At 38.5% G+C, this 15,209-nt stretch overlaps 1 protein-coding gene across 5 annotated transcripts in view; it reads right to left on the reverse strand.

The window, feature by feature from the left end:
• LOC124178416 (modular serine protease-like) overlaps positions 1-8,358 on the reverse strand; it is an 18,582-nt gene extending 10,224 nt beyond the window's left edge. The window contains exons 1-6 of one of the 5 annotated variants that reach the window (XM_046561723.1): positions 7,909-8,358; positions 3,015-3,338; positions 2,877-2,936; positions 2,616-2,843; positions 2,521-2,543; positions 1,297-1,604 (exon numbers count right to left, since the gene is read on the reverse strand). In XM_046561723.1, the coding sequence (XP_046417679.1) occupies positions 1,297-1,604; positions 2,521-2,543; positions 2,616-2,843; positions 2,877-2,936; positions 3,015-3,338; positions 7,909-7,972 (1,007 nt within the window). In that variant the 5' untranslated portion in view covers positions 7,973-8,358. Of the gene's footprint in view, positions 1-1,296; positions 1,612-2,511; positions 2,544-2,615; positions 2,937-3,014; positions 3,339-7,908 lie in introns of those variants that run through there. The other 4 variants (XM_046561724.1, XM_046561722.1, XM_046561726.1 and 1 more) reach the window with 4 other exon arrangements.
• Positions 8,359-15,209: the final 6,851 nt, after the last annotated feature.

Genomic DNA, 15,209 nt, shown 5'->3' on the forward strand with positions numbered 1-15,209 from the left:
AGCAATAACCGTCAGATTATGCAATCATTATTTATAATTTTCATAAGAATTCTTTAAAAATTTTTCCTGCAGTTCTCATTAGGCATTCTACGTGAAACTTGCATATTCATACTCTCGCGATTTTTATTTCCTGCACCTACTTTACGGGTTATTCCTCGCGGAGAATAAGGGGATACCTATTTTTTTATTTCTACTTCATCCCGTGTAGTTGAATATACGATTTGTTGCTGAGACTTTTTGATCTAGTATATTTGATGATTTTTGCTCTTGTAATTTATTATGTGATTTGTAATAAATTACATGCTGAATTCTTTCAAAACATTCAATGCGTCACCGCATGAATATCGTTGGTACGGTTAATGGATATTTTGTACACTACACATTGTTCACGATCTGATTCCACAGAACATTAATCTACACGTGTGATATTTGTTACGGCGTTATTCTACCGGGACGTGATTGCATGTAGGTTTCATTTCCTATGTCCTGTGGGATGTGTATTTTACTTCGATTTGTCAAAAGTAGAAAGTTATTTACCGGTATCCGTGCAAGGGTACAGGTGTCGAAAAAAGCATTACCCGTTTGACTCGAGGTTTTGTTGCTACTATCACGACTATTGCGCATCCTCTGGCGATTCAGCTTCTTTCGTAGTTTTTTTTTACTTCGCAGACCAAAGGTTCTGAACTTCCTTCCTCGCGCAACTTCAGCTCTCTCTCTTGCGTGAGTGGCCCATCTTGAGATTCTCAAAAGAGACTTCTAAAAAGCTCAAAAACGACCACTGCAAATACACTAAACTTGCTATGCCGCAGTGGACAAAAAGTGTTCTGAAGCTAAACTCGACAACGCATCGTACACTCAAAGTTGATAGCTAGCGGAAAGTAGCGCTACTACCTTATTATCCAAGAACGTGGCGCCAAATGTAATTTCCAATGTTCTAGAAGGTGAGTTTAACCCGATTCCTTTCTTACTGGAAGACATTGCTCGGGTCACTCTAATACTGTAATTATGTGGCACAATAATGAAAATTACCCTTTTTTCAACACCTTTACCATCGCACAGATACTGTCAAATAACGTTAATAACATACATGCAACCAACTGCCAGTAGAGTAATCGCGTATGAGAAAAGCCATTTCGAATAATCCCTGAGTCGAATAATACTCTATGTAATAAGATAGTGCGTAATTTGTTGTTACGCAAGATCGGCTGACTGAGGCGAATCGAAATAAGGCGAATTGGGCCCTTCCCCTTAAATTCATTGTCAGATTTCATTTGATTATCAGATCCTCCTACTTGCCGACATTTTTTATTCCCTTGTCCTCGGTTTGATAGCGGTTGAGATGCGGTGGATACGCCATTGTAACCGTTGATTTCATCTTCGTCACGGTTTTGGTTATTTGACGGTTGAACGTTATTTCCACTGCTTTGGTAGCCATTTGCACTCCCTCCCTGAGTAGGTCTCCCTGCGTTGTTTTGTGTCGGCCTTGAGTTTTGGTTACCATTATTCGCAGTTATCGGTCTATTATTTTCAAAATCATACTGCGTGCTTTGAGGTCTCTCATTCTGCTGCCCTGGACGTTGCCCACCTTGTCCTTGTGAATCAACGTCCGGCCTGTAGTTTTGATAACCTTGAGTTGCTTCACCAGGTCGTACTCTTTGTCCTTGTGTTTCAACTCCACCCTGGTTGAAAAAGGTTCGTTTGAAAATTTTGAAATCTTTAATTTCTACTAAATCTTGTCTCCGAATAATAAATTGTAAATTTCTGTATTTCAATACAAATTTTTTTTGACAAAACTGAGGTCGACTTTACAGTGATGTGACCAAATTGGTAAACACGGCTGCTTTTTTTCTGAAATTTCTTCGAAACAATGTATGCTTTGAAATCTGCGACTTGCTAGAAACTGAAGCCGTTGTTCAATCAATAAATAAAAACAACATAAAAAAAGAACGGCGCGTTGGGTATAAATTCAGGATAGAACGAACCACTCAATCCTCGATTTTCGTAACCATATATTGAATTTTAATATTGTTATACAGCCATTGAAAAAGACTCTTTCTTGGGCTGTTTTGTTGCATTTTGTAACTTGAACTTTACAATTGCAAATTTGGAAAAAACTTCATCATTTAGAAAATTTCACGACGAACAAAAAATAACCGATACATCTTTATGCTCAAAGCTTTCGTTTCGGAGTTGTTTCAATAGAACCGAAAAGAAAACCGTCTTCTTCCACTATTTGTATTTTTTTATTTATTGACTGTGGTTCCAGCTTGTAGAAGAGATTTCAAAACAAAACAGCCATGTCCCTCGATTTGGTCAAGCCAAAGTATTGGATGACTGATCTAAGAGACATGTGTGTTTTGTTGTTTTACTTGAAACCATTTATGTGAGAAATAGATCGTGAATTCTAAAAATTTTGAAAGACTCGATCAAAAATTAAAAAGTTAGCATGAAAAGCATATCTGGACAATCTCTTAGCTTCAATTTAAGAATATTATAATCGAGAGTAATCACGGATAGTTTTCCAACCTGGTCAGGTCTTCCATTTTGAAAGCCCTGAGAATCCTCTGGCCGTTCCCCAGGACGTCCTCCCGATCCTCCATTGCCGGGTCTTCCATTTTGAAAGCCATTCGGTTCCTCCGGTCTTCCATTATACGGTCCGGGTCGTTCTCCAGGTCCTCCGTCTTGTGGTCCAAATCCTTGGTCGGGTCTTCCCGGTCTGTCATCGGGTCTTCCCGGTCTATCATCGGGCCTTCCCGGCGGCCTCCCACCTTGGTGACCTGGGGGATTATTGCCTGGCCGCCCTTGGAGACCTGGGGGATTGTTGCCTGGTCGTCCTTGGAGACCTGGGGGATTGTTGCCTGGCCGTCCTTGGTGGCCTGGCGGCCTTCCTTCGCTGTATTGAGGCCCATTGGGTTCTGGTCTTTGAGGTCCCTGAACTCCGTTCGATTGCGGACGTTCCTGATAATTCGGCCTGGTGTTGTAGAGTCCATCCGACCCAGAGTTCTGGGATCCACCGCCCAGACCTACGACGGTTGAAACTCCAAGTCCGCCCGCCTGGACACCCAACGCTATACCAGAGGATCCACCAAGGCCGCCCATCAACGGTTGGGCTTGCAAGCCGAGTATCTGCCGCCCTGAAGGCTGATCCTCCGTGTAGCGATCTGGACTATTTTGTTCATTTCTATAACCGCGATTGTTCGACGGTTCTATGATCCTGCTGTATTCCCTCTCGCTGTTGCTGCTAGGGCGATTCGGTCTTCCCAGCGTTTGCCTCAGAGATCCTAGAGAAAGCTGTCTTTTCTCGCGTGTTTCGGTGGGTAGATCTGACACCACGTCATCTGTGAGAAGAGAACAGAAAAACTGTAGGAACTTGTATCTCTGAAACGTTTACCGATAAAAACTGTACTTCAGAGGCTGCTTCGGGCCCGAGTGGAGAAAAAAAAAAACACTTGGGAATTTTATAGGTAAAACCGGTACAGGTTGTTATGATCTCGAGGCGCCGATTCTTACATATTCAAGGTTCCGGCTTCTGTGTCGACTCACACGCGTGTGATGACAGACAGCTTATGAATGTACATATATTTATGTACATTAATGAACTTTTTATTCACTTCGATAGAGTACTTTTATTCACTACAATATACGTGCATGTATAGATGTAGGGTTGTTAGCAGTAACCTTTATACTTTTGGAATTAAACAGTTTGGAGAGAATTTAGTAAAGTGTATGGAAATCCGAGGTCAGAATTAACTTGAAACTGCTTTTAAATTTTTATTTTTATTTTTTATTATTGCAAATGCTTAAGTAAGAAGATTCTTTAAGCGACAACTAGCCGCCTTGATCTTAAAAAGAAACTATAAGCCAAAGATGAATTCAACCCAGGGTCGTTTTCCGCGAAATCATTCTGGAATTACCCATGCAAAAGTAGCCAGTGCTCTCGGAAGTCGAAGACGAATATCGCAAATATGCGAGGCGAAAAAGACTGTCTCCATGGTGCACACAATACTTTATGTAGCAAAAGTGGGGTTTACAAGTTCTTTCTTTATGGCGGAGTGTACAAATGAACACTTTTAAGTACTAGGACGTAAAAGTGTACATTTACGTACTCCGTTTCTCCTTCTTGTACTGTTTCTAAAATGATTACTTTACGTACGGAACGCAGGCAACAATGATGCGTAAATCATACTAGTGTTACATAAAATACATCTATTAACTGAAAATTCTATGAAAATTTGAGGATATTTATTCACGATTTTCGTACGTTTTGATACAAAACATAATACGTAAATTTGAACGTTCAACATACTCAAGACCAGATTTACTTCGCAATTATTTACTACATGTTTTTTTTTCTGTTGACCTCTCTGCACAGTTTTTTTTCGATAAATACCAGGAACTCGCTACCGGAAAAACAATTAGGAATAACGAATGGTGGATGAATAAATGGTGACAGCTGATTTTTTGGAATGTTAAAACACACCTGTTGTATAATTTATGTTTTTTTTTTGTCCCTAGGCTTTCATATTTATTTAAAAACACGATTGTGCTTACACGTTCTTAGAGGTATTTCAACCTTCGTTGCTTCCTAACCAAATAATTGTTTAAAAACCGCAGTTATATCTTACCGACTGCAGACGGTCAAATTAATTGTATTGAAACACGCGAAATTATACAGATGCGAAGTTTTATTTATTGTGCAATAAAAGGCCCGTCATTTTCTTCGATTATTTTTGAATTACGTAAATAATTTTATAGCTAGAGGGTAAATACTCTTCAACGCAGAAAAAGTTCATTCAACGACTGATGAACATCCTAGTGGAATATTTTATTAACTTAATGTCATTCCAGTGGGTTATTAATATTTAAAAAAAATAAATCAGCATCGTTTCGAGATTCTAGAAATTTCGTATTTCACAGTTAGGAACACAAAAAGTGGAAACGGTTGTTGTTTTTTAGTTTCGCATATTATAGGTATGTTGAGCATGTCTGGCCGAAGGCTGCCGACGTTCGTAATTGTTACTTACCAATATAACCACGATGAATTACACATTTTTGTCAATGCTTACACGTTGCTTTCAAAATTTTTTCACAACTGTTTCTAAAGCAAAAAATTTGCGTATTGGAAATCTCAACTGTTCTTATATTTTTCGCCTAGCTGAAATTGTCTCATTTGAGCACTTGAGGTATCAAAATCATGATGGTTTCTGCTATCGCGGACAAGTTTTTAGAAATTTCGAGTTATACGTCTTTTTGTACGTTCCAAACCGTATAAAAATATGTTATGCTTAAGTTTGGTTGGTCAAAAAAGTTAAGCCTGTTAGTTTGAAAAAAAAGTGGAATTATTGATAAGCGGTTGTTTAATAACAATAATTAATAATAATTAAATCAAGCTTGCCATATTTTTTCGGGTATCTTCCCATAAGCGATTAGCTAATCATGTGGGTTGAAGGAGGGCTGAGTTGATATTTTTTGCCATTTGCCGCTTTTGGCTTTTGGACGCGTAGAGATTTCAACTTCAATTCCGATACCGAAACACTTGACTCGTGTTATGTTTCACAACAGGGGAGTATTTCGTGGAAATGTTACAGGGGTAATTTAACATAGGGTAAATTCGACTGGATTTATGCAATTTAAGTTACATTATCATACAGCTGTTTTTGGCAATTCAAACTACATTTCATCGACCGTCATTTGTCTCCTTGTTTAAGATTGATCGACTCTAATCGTGAATCGTGAAAGAAATTTCGATCGGTAATATGTACTCTAAATTGTATAAATACGGTGGAAATGACAGGGTCTAATAAATAACTCAATGCAAGGGCGGAAATAAATATTTTCAGTTAGTTCGGAAAACGGTAACAGATTTCATTACTGACATCTCTGACCCGATTTTGACTGAATAATAATATATCTACTTCGCAGAAATATTCGAAACATATCTGTAAATTATATATATTATTGTTCTGCGTATTGCGATCAATTTTTACTTATAATATTAACCTTTGGAGATATCAAAAGTTTTCGGGTGAACATAACAAGAAACGTATGCGAGAAAGACGTGTGAATAAATTAATGAATGTTGGTATGGAAGTGGATCGACTTATCAAACCTCGTCACACTTCGGGGTAATGTAATCTTCCGAAATATTGACGAATCGAATATAAGTATGCGTTTCCGTGACCCGACCGTTTCAGGGTCACTGGAAACTGTTTTCGAGAGATACAGCAGATAAGTATGCTAAACTTCACGTCTAGTTTTGACATCACACATTCGACTCCGTTACGTAAATAATATAACGTATATATACGTGCCGCTGATATCAGATCAAAGTTGACACTCATATTATTATGACAAACGTGCGGGAAACAAATTTAGCTACTGCAACTATTGAAGTTTTACAGAGTACGAGCTTTGTTACTAGATTGGTAATTTTCTTGATTTACTGTGCCTCACTAGCTTTCACTAATTAATGAATAATATGATTTTATATTAATATAATATTGTGCTGAGGTTGAAGATTTGATACTCAAATGCCGGCACTGAAACTTATCGATCGTTTTCTACAAAAGAACTCGTTGTTTATCATCGACGGCTAAACTGGAAAAAACTCGGACCCTAATGGGCGAAAAACATAGAAGAAGAAAAGAAAAATTACATAATGACATAACATGAACAAAAAAAAAAGTGTGCCGCACTGTAAATGCGACAAGGACTGTTTGCAAAGAATTTAATTTCAGACAAGTTTTTTAAATACTATTTTGCCTTCAACTTTCATCGTTATAATTAATTTCATTCCTTTTACTGCCAGTAATTATTCGTTAACTGAGACGTATCACGGTATTGATCAATTCAAAAACAGTGACGGAATTTAATTGAAAATACAACGTGCGTTGTGGCAGAGATGATAATTGAAATTAAACGGGAAGAATTTCTTGCATAGAATGGTGCAATACTCAGCTTTTACTCATTATATCGGTAACGAGCTTCAGATAAGAGAAATGCATTTGTATATGTCTTGCAAATGAATTTGCTGCTTTGCAGCAGAGAAAAAAGACGACAAAGAAGTACGAATAAATTTTCCTTCGACATAATCATGCGACATAAAGGTTTTCATTTCGTGGTAACGAATCAGTCTGAAGATGGAGACAGTCGCAGCTCATTAAACATTTGGGATGGTGTAGGTATACAATATCCGTCTAATACATTCCTGTTACGGTCAAGTAGGAAAAAAAATTACGGATTTCATGAAACACGCGAGCAAAGGGGCAAGTTATACCGAATAACGAAAGTAGTGTGCGTTGATAATTCGCGGTACTGTTATGAAATGTGCGGCAAACGACATATTGTATTACCAAGCGATTGTATTGTAAGATTCACTAGAAACTTTTATGCATATATGTGAGCAACATCGCTCTAACGATTGAAGAATGCAATTAATGAACACTGTCAAGGCGTGCAGCCTGTACGTAAAAATCTCTGTTACACCGAGGCACGATATTGAACCAACACATATGATTCGATCGATTTGCACTTTCACTTCGATGCACACGAAGAGTTGACTTCACTGTCAGCATACGCACAGTGTAATCGTACGTATTACCTTGGTTTTGGGACAAATTTTTGGAGTGATTAAACGGGCACACTGTAAAATAGGGTACATGTAGAAACGCCGAGCGTCATGGTACCGAACATCTGACAAATCATAGGCGAGCATAGGCACGTCAGGAAAAAAGAACGAAAGATTTCGATGTAACAAGGAAACTCCATGGAGTATTTTTACTTTGGTATTGCGCAACGTACGTCGTGACGTTAAGACAACGAATCATTGTCCGTGTACGAGTTATTCGTTACGCCAGACGATCGTCACTTCGATGACCTTAAAGTCTATGAACGACAGGTGGTACTCACTGCACAATGTCTCGGCGATGGCTGCTGCGACCAGTATAACAGAGATGCAAGTATCCCACCGCATGTGGAAAGCCAAGTGCAGCTACCTACACTTCGACACTACGGTACCTGATGAAACTGTTCGAAAGACCTCACTCCCCGGGGTAGTGTGAACTTGAATCGTATTCCTGCCAGTAAGTACGATAACAGGACTTTAACCAACGCCAGGTGAATACGTTGCAAAGCTCGGAAGTTCACGTTGCGCGACTAGGAGGTATCGGAGTGAAGATTCCACATCGACCGAAGAAACAAGATAACCAACGCGTCCGTACTAATCTACTAAACTATTCCTAGTCCCTATCTGCCTGTCCCATTCTCGTCTGACCGAAGTTGCACGTCCCCGTCTCTTCTTCCGTCGTTGGTCACTCTCGCGGTCAGTTGGTACTCGGACTATAGCTGTCGGTTTATCCGGGATGTCCCGATGCCCGGTTTGCCCCGGGCCGTATCGCTTACGTCATTATACGAATGTCTGTCCAAAATATATATATATATACCAGAGACGGGATATTAACGCCGGTAAATATACGATACTTGGATATATCCGCGTTTGAATGGAAATTACGATACGCTACTTGCATATTTTCCCAAGCGCGCTATTATTCTCGGTTTAATGTCTCAAGTGCCGTATGGTTGCATCGACAGTGATTATAACACTCCATTCTATTTACTTACTTCTTTGACGAATGCAGCAGCTTTTTCAAGTACGATCACGTAGTTACCGGACAGGTTTTAATCGGTACATGTTCTGAAGGGAGACAAAACGAAAATTTATTCACGCACAATGGAGCATACTTCAGTTTTATTAGAAATTAGTAGAAATGGTCGAAAATAGTCATCGGAACAAGATTAACTTGCAACTGTAGTCGGACAAGGTAATTGAAAACACGAAATAAGGAATAAATGTAACATACAAGCTATTAGATAAACACCATGAGAGTTGTGAAATTAATAAACAGATAAATAAATACATAAAACATTCTTTCCATATTTCACGCCTCAATTGTAAGTGGTGAAACCTGACATAATAGAAAATGACCGGAAAACATTCCGCTGATAATAATTTCCGTTAATTTTTGATAATATTAAATGATTTGTTTGATAAGCCACTTCAAACATTTCCTCTTAGTTTTATCGAATTTCACGATGATTACGTCTAGCCATGATGTGACACAAAATATCTTTTTTAATTGCATCCACGAATCAGCTCAAATATTTATTTGTGTAATTTTATACTTGTAATAACTTAAGAATTTTCAAAATCAGATATGCAGATATTCTTGGGTCGATCAATAGTAACGAATGGCAATTGTTCGCGTCAAGTAGCGAATGTAATTACGCTGTCTTGACGACTCGCAGCAGTCATCAGTCAGTTAATATTAAATGTTTGCCAGCCCTTCACGAATCACTTATATCACGATTAGTTGTGACCTGCGTAGTTACAAAAAATTCGCATCACGACCGTGTAGAAATTTTGGTGTCCAACCAATCCTTACGAATTACCAAATATACCGGCACAACACTACTCACCAAATGACATAGTGAACGTTTGCCAAACATCAAGCCAAAGCTCAGCAGACCATTGCCCAACACGGGACCAATGGTGAATGGAATATGACATTACCGTATTTATCACATGGCCCAGGGCTTTACCGGCACTCAATCCCAACACTGCAGGTAACAAAATTCCAGCCAATGACTTGCTAACCTTCGGCAGAAGGTAGTACCAATACTGGGCCGCCGTTGGGCTGGGGTTTTCCATCGGTACATCGCTGACTTTCGTCACTGGTCCAACTTTGACAGGACGTTGTGCCAGACATGGACTATTGCAAAGTCTCACTGTCGGCGGATCATTGGCCCAATATGTCAGCTGACCATTAGCGAGGCATTGTACCGGTTTTGGTACAACCGTAAGGTCCCACCTCGACACATCACTGGGAACTGCTGTTAGACATGCCTTGGTGCTGGAATGACGATGAGTTCTTTTATCGGTATAGAGCACTGGCAACTGGTGACAGCCAAGTTCAAAGTAACGATGCGTTTCATGAAAAATAGTGAAATTAAGTACCTAATTTTAGTATAAAGTATCACTCTCATCGGTCACTTTGACCTATTACCGTGATGATTTGTTGAATTCACCATCGGAATATGATTTTAATTCTCATCGACGAAGAAATGGCATGGATTCTAGGAATTTAGTATTGCGATTTTGTAGAATCCGTGGCACCTTTTTATTTATGCGTCAAAGGGTCAAATGAAAATGCTTTAGAGTATTTTTGTTGAGAATTGTGTTTGAAATGGGACTGTTGAGTCTTTTTTCGCGATTGAGATACGTAGACTTCGATATTTGAGGGTATATAGGTGAACGTCGAAATCGACCAGGCACCCCCTTAAATCGTCATGTGAGGATGTGGGTTATGTGTAGTATCAGTCTTTGCGGGTTATTTCCAAAGTCGTATTGACAATTACTGGTGCCGAAGTAAAGTCAGGTTTTCCATGCTCACTGACTCTATCGGTCGATATTATTTGTATCGCATTAACAGAGTATAATATCCAATAGTCGACAGTGAATACTGTGGTGCGAGTTTTGCCAAGACACAGAGGAAGATGCACTGGTAATACTATAATATTCGCCTGCAATGTCATCAAGGGATAAAAAAATGCCAGATTTAAGGTAGCACGAAAAAATGAAGAATATGAGAATATCTAATAATTAATAATTAGAAATTGGAAAAACTTAGTATGAGTCAATTAGCTTCCGCGCAAATGAGTAAAATTTACAAAAAAAATGTTTCTTTTCTCACGATTACAATAATTTTTGGATTTTTTACAAAATCAAGTAATCAATTGAATTTGCGAAAAAAAATGATGCAATGCCAAGAGTGCGAATTATAAACTCATGGTAAAATCGCCGTGAAGTTATATTTTTGTGAATGTAGACGCGATAAAATCTTGCAAATCGCTTTGAAATTATTCTTATTTCCTCGCAGCTTATAGAAAAACTATATTACAACGTAACGATAAGTGATAAATTCACCGTTTAGCGCTCTCTGTGCCATGAATTATCGCCGTGCAGCTTTTATCATCAGAGTGTCTTATATGCTCTTACCACAGTTCTTAGATTCATATCGATATACGCACTTACCATACGAGAGTTTCATGCGCTCATACCGTAGATCCTAGATCCATATCGTTAATTTTTACACATCGTATCTAGACAAGGATAGTTAACGTATACATAAATTTCACATCTAACCGTTACATCTTCAACGTTAGCCTGCAAATAAAATACTTAAATTACGATCGGAGCTTTAAACACCTAGGTGAATGGACACCCGCAACGGAGTTCAGACTCATTGTCAGTAAAAAACGTTTGGGATAACTGTTGGTAAAGTAGATGCCCCGACTATACGGACTTATGACAGCGCTAGTGAGACCTACGTACCCTCTCATGGAGTTTAGTTATTGCAATAAAATTCTGATACTTGTTTGTTATTCTCGCTAAGTCGTGTGCTCCGGGTAGCACCCTTATCCAGAGATCGACTATCATTTGATCACAAAAAGTCAACGTTTTGTCCAAATAAAAAAATCGCTATCCATTGTTGGCAAAAAATAGACTGAAAAATCGGATATTTTTTACATATGTAATATTTTTTACACGTATGTAGGGGCAAGGAAAATGTTGTGCCATTTTTGCAGGACGAAACACATGCACGTCTTAAAAAAACCTGTTGACAATATTACAATTCAAGTATACTTCGATATCTGAAGTTTTTTAATCAGGCCGCTGGATCTGAATCTAAAGACAGAACTTCCGAATTCGACATCGCTGATCCATTACGGTAGATTCGAATTTTGAAAAAATATCTAGATTTCACAATCAGTTAAAATTGATATCCGATGCTGAAAAAAGTCAAAATGGTAAGTCCGACGTTCGATGATACGAAGTTACTATTTAGAATTTTGGAAATCTGGTTTCAGATTCGGATTCAGCGTTCTCGGAGACCGCAAGATACAGAGAACCTCGATAATTAGAAAGAGCTTATAGGCTCCCGAACAAACGTAGACGCAAACACAAGTGTATTCCAAATCAAGTTGCATTGAATTTGATTGTTCGAGAGTTTGTACAGTAGATTGCCTGACCGGATCAGAGCTGACCGCATCGTGGTTGGCCATTGATCTTGCTACGCCTCGCCTGGGAAACGGGGAAGTACAGGGGAGAAGGTACACGTCTATGTACAGGGCAAACTAATTAACGAGCTCCTCGACTATACTAATCCATGAAACGGAATTAGGCACCACTTCACTTAAATCGGTGCAAAATATTCAATCATTAATTACATCAATTACGTTAGAACGCGTGTAGTCATATGATAATGTCCAATCTGCGAACTCGTAACAAGATATTCAATGTCAGGCAGATGTTAATTCTGGATACGAAATTTTTATTAAATTCATATAATATTTCCGCGTGGTGAAAAAGAGGTGAGTCATCGAATGAACAAACGCAGGGATGAATAGAGCGAAGAGAGTACGATTGGACTATTGGAGTTATTAGAGTACAGTTAATTGGCTGCTCCATTCTGGTGCCGGGAGAGGACTTGAACTCTAAACAGTTTGGAAGGGTAAACTGTGGTGGGTTGGAACGTACTAAAAAACGCGTTTGCTTGAAAGTAATCGATGATCATCTCGGCTGTAATATTTCTTTATCCTCACTGCAACGATAACCGCCTCATCAATATTATCTCTCATCGCTAATCAATCTGACATCCACTTCAATGCATGAAGTCAACCAAACACAGTTTAAATGGTACAAAATGATACTCATTCTAAGCTGACTAAAATGAAGTTCTGATCAATGTACAGACATAATTATCCACCTGAATTTCCCACAATTAGGTAATGTTTAATCTAAGAAACTTAGACTCGATAATCAATTAATTCCTCATACCCATGTGCATGCATCCACACGCAGAGTCAAGTTGCCCATCCTATAACTCCACGAAAGCTTAGCAGATCAATTCGGGGCTTTTTTCACGCCTAGGGAGCCGGAGTGGTATGTCTTAAAAGCTTTTCACGATTCATGGTATAAAAAGGTCGCTATCCTCATGGAATAATCATGTGACGACTGGGTAATCTTTTATTTCCCCATCCCGTATCACCGCGAAGTGGTACGTAAGAACGTGAATCCGAGTATATATATTGCTCGATTTTCATCCTCTGCATCGGATATACCTGTACCGCACATACATCGTTCAGAATCCTCAATCGCTCGTTCATTCGGTCACTTAGTTGGTTGACGTTACGGAGCGCAGCTACATGGAACATTCATTTCGTTCGACAATATCATTCCGCGGTAGCTACCGTTGGCTTCGTTTTCCCTAAAATGTAAATCGTGCAATTTTTCAAATAAACTCAAATCAAATAAAACGATATTTGTAAGTCGAAACAGAACGGGATCTCACACTTATGCGAACGCCAATTAAGCTCTTGCAGATAGTGGAAAGTTACGTTCAAGAGTTTTCACGGTCTTAGTGAGATCTGCAAAAAGTCTATGCGAGCATATAGCTATGTCTAATAGTTTTGCCACAAGAAGCAATTGAAAATATTTATGACCAGAGCCACGGCGGGCTGCTGTTACGTATACGGTGGACAATAAAAAAGAAAAAAAAAAAGAAAAAACGACAAATTTAAAACGAGAATAAAATTCGAACACGTTGACCGAATTTCAGGAACTTTTTTCTGCTCAAAATTAAAAGAATGAATCTTTTGTTTTGCCTTAGAAAATATGGAAAATCTTAATTTCTTGCTGAGTTACGCGCTCTTGAAAAACGGGTTTTGAAAAAGTCGCTGGGAGGATGAAAAAAATTATTATAGTATGTCTGATACTGATGTGGTCAATATTTCAATAAGATTCCGTTGATATCAGTTGATATTGATGTATACTAAATAAATATTCAGAATATAACTCGTTGAATGTTAATGATTGGGTACGATTAATGAAACTTTTTTTCGTAGTGTTGAATTCTTCAGACTAGTGTAGTAAAATAAATCACAGCTTCATAGGGATGTAAAGAAACTGTATGTCAAAATGCAGAGAATTGTTTCATTTTTCAGAAATATTAGAAAGAAATTGTGTGAAGAATGGAGAGCTTGTTAAAAAAAGTAAAAAATTTACAGGAAACATCTCTGATTATCTTTTCTCTTATGTTTTACACAGTCTCAATTCGCAAACTTCTGGTGAGATATTTCACAGAGTTTACCAGAAATTGGAGAAAACAATATTCATCCTTGCATAAATGTTGATTTCGGATTGCTCTGCTCGTAATATAGCTAGAGTAATGTTAATTACCACTAGGGTACTGAAATTCTCCGCGTCGGGTCGGGTCGGGTAAAATGGATTACCCAAAAATTTCGGGTACCCGGAAATATCGGGTTTGCCGAAAATTGCGAAGTTTTTGAAAATTTTCGTCACGGCTGTTTTCGTTTCTTCAAAAATAAAATCCGACTTTCGTAAATTTCGGATTAGAGCCATTTCCGAAATCCCGGACAATCTAAAAGATAATTTCGCAGCTGTCTGGAATTATGAGTTCCGGAGGTTCTATTCTCAAAAGATCAGACTAGACTCACCGAACAATATAATCTCGAATTCTTTCGTATCTGATTCGTTAGCGCATCATCGTGAAATAATGACCTGAGTTCGAGTATCCGCAATTACCACTATTACGTACCATTACTTTTTCAATCCTTACTGATGAAAACGAATCGTGGCATTGCTTGTAGGCTACTGCCAACCTTGAAGTGTCGCGTGGATAACTTGACACAGGGTAAATTTGCGTGTATTAGGAACAAAATAATGTCGATCGCAAAAAGTAACATGCTGCATTTTCGCGAAATAATCTAAAATCTCGAAACCGAGGAGATCGATTTACTTGGAATTGGCATCAATGTCAATAAAAAGTTACGTATTCGATTTCGTTTTGTGCAGTTTAACTCTCACTTATTGTATGCAATCATTCCCTGAGTAATCTTCAGTAAATCATCTAGCCAGTCGTTTCCGTGTTTGTAACCTTATTTGCGATTGAAAAAAAGTGGAAGTGCCATGATGAGAGATTGTTCCTGATAAGAATTTAAAATTTGGAATGCATTCCGAATTAGTGCCAGATGAAATTTCCCCAGTCAGGGATCACAATCAGTATAAAACAGCGTTGTATTTGCTGCCAAATGCTGAACAGCTTCAAATGCACTCGTAACTGAACATAGTG

Source organism: Neodiprion fabricii, chromosome 3 (genome assembly GCF_021155785.1).
Source record: "Neodiprion fabricii isolate iyNeoFabr1 chromosome 3, iyNeoFabr1.1, whole genome shotgun sequence".
NCBI classification, from domain to species: domain Eukaryota; kingdom Metazoa; phylum Arthropoda; class Insecta; order Hymenoptera; family Diprionidae; genus Neodiprion; species Neodiprion fabricii.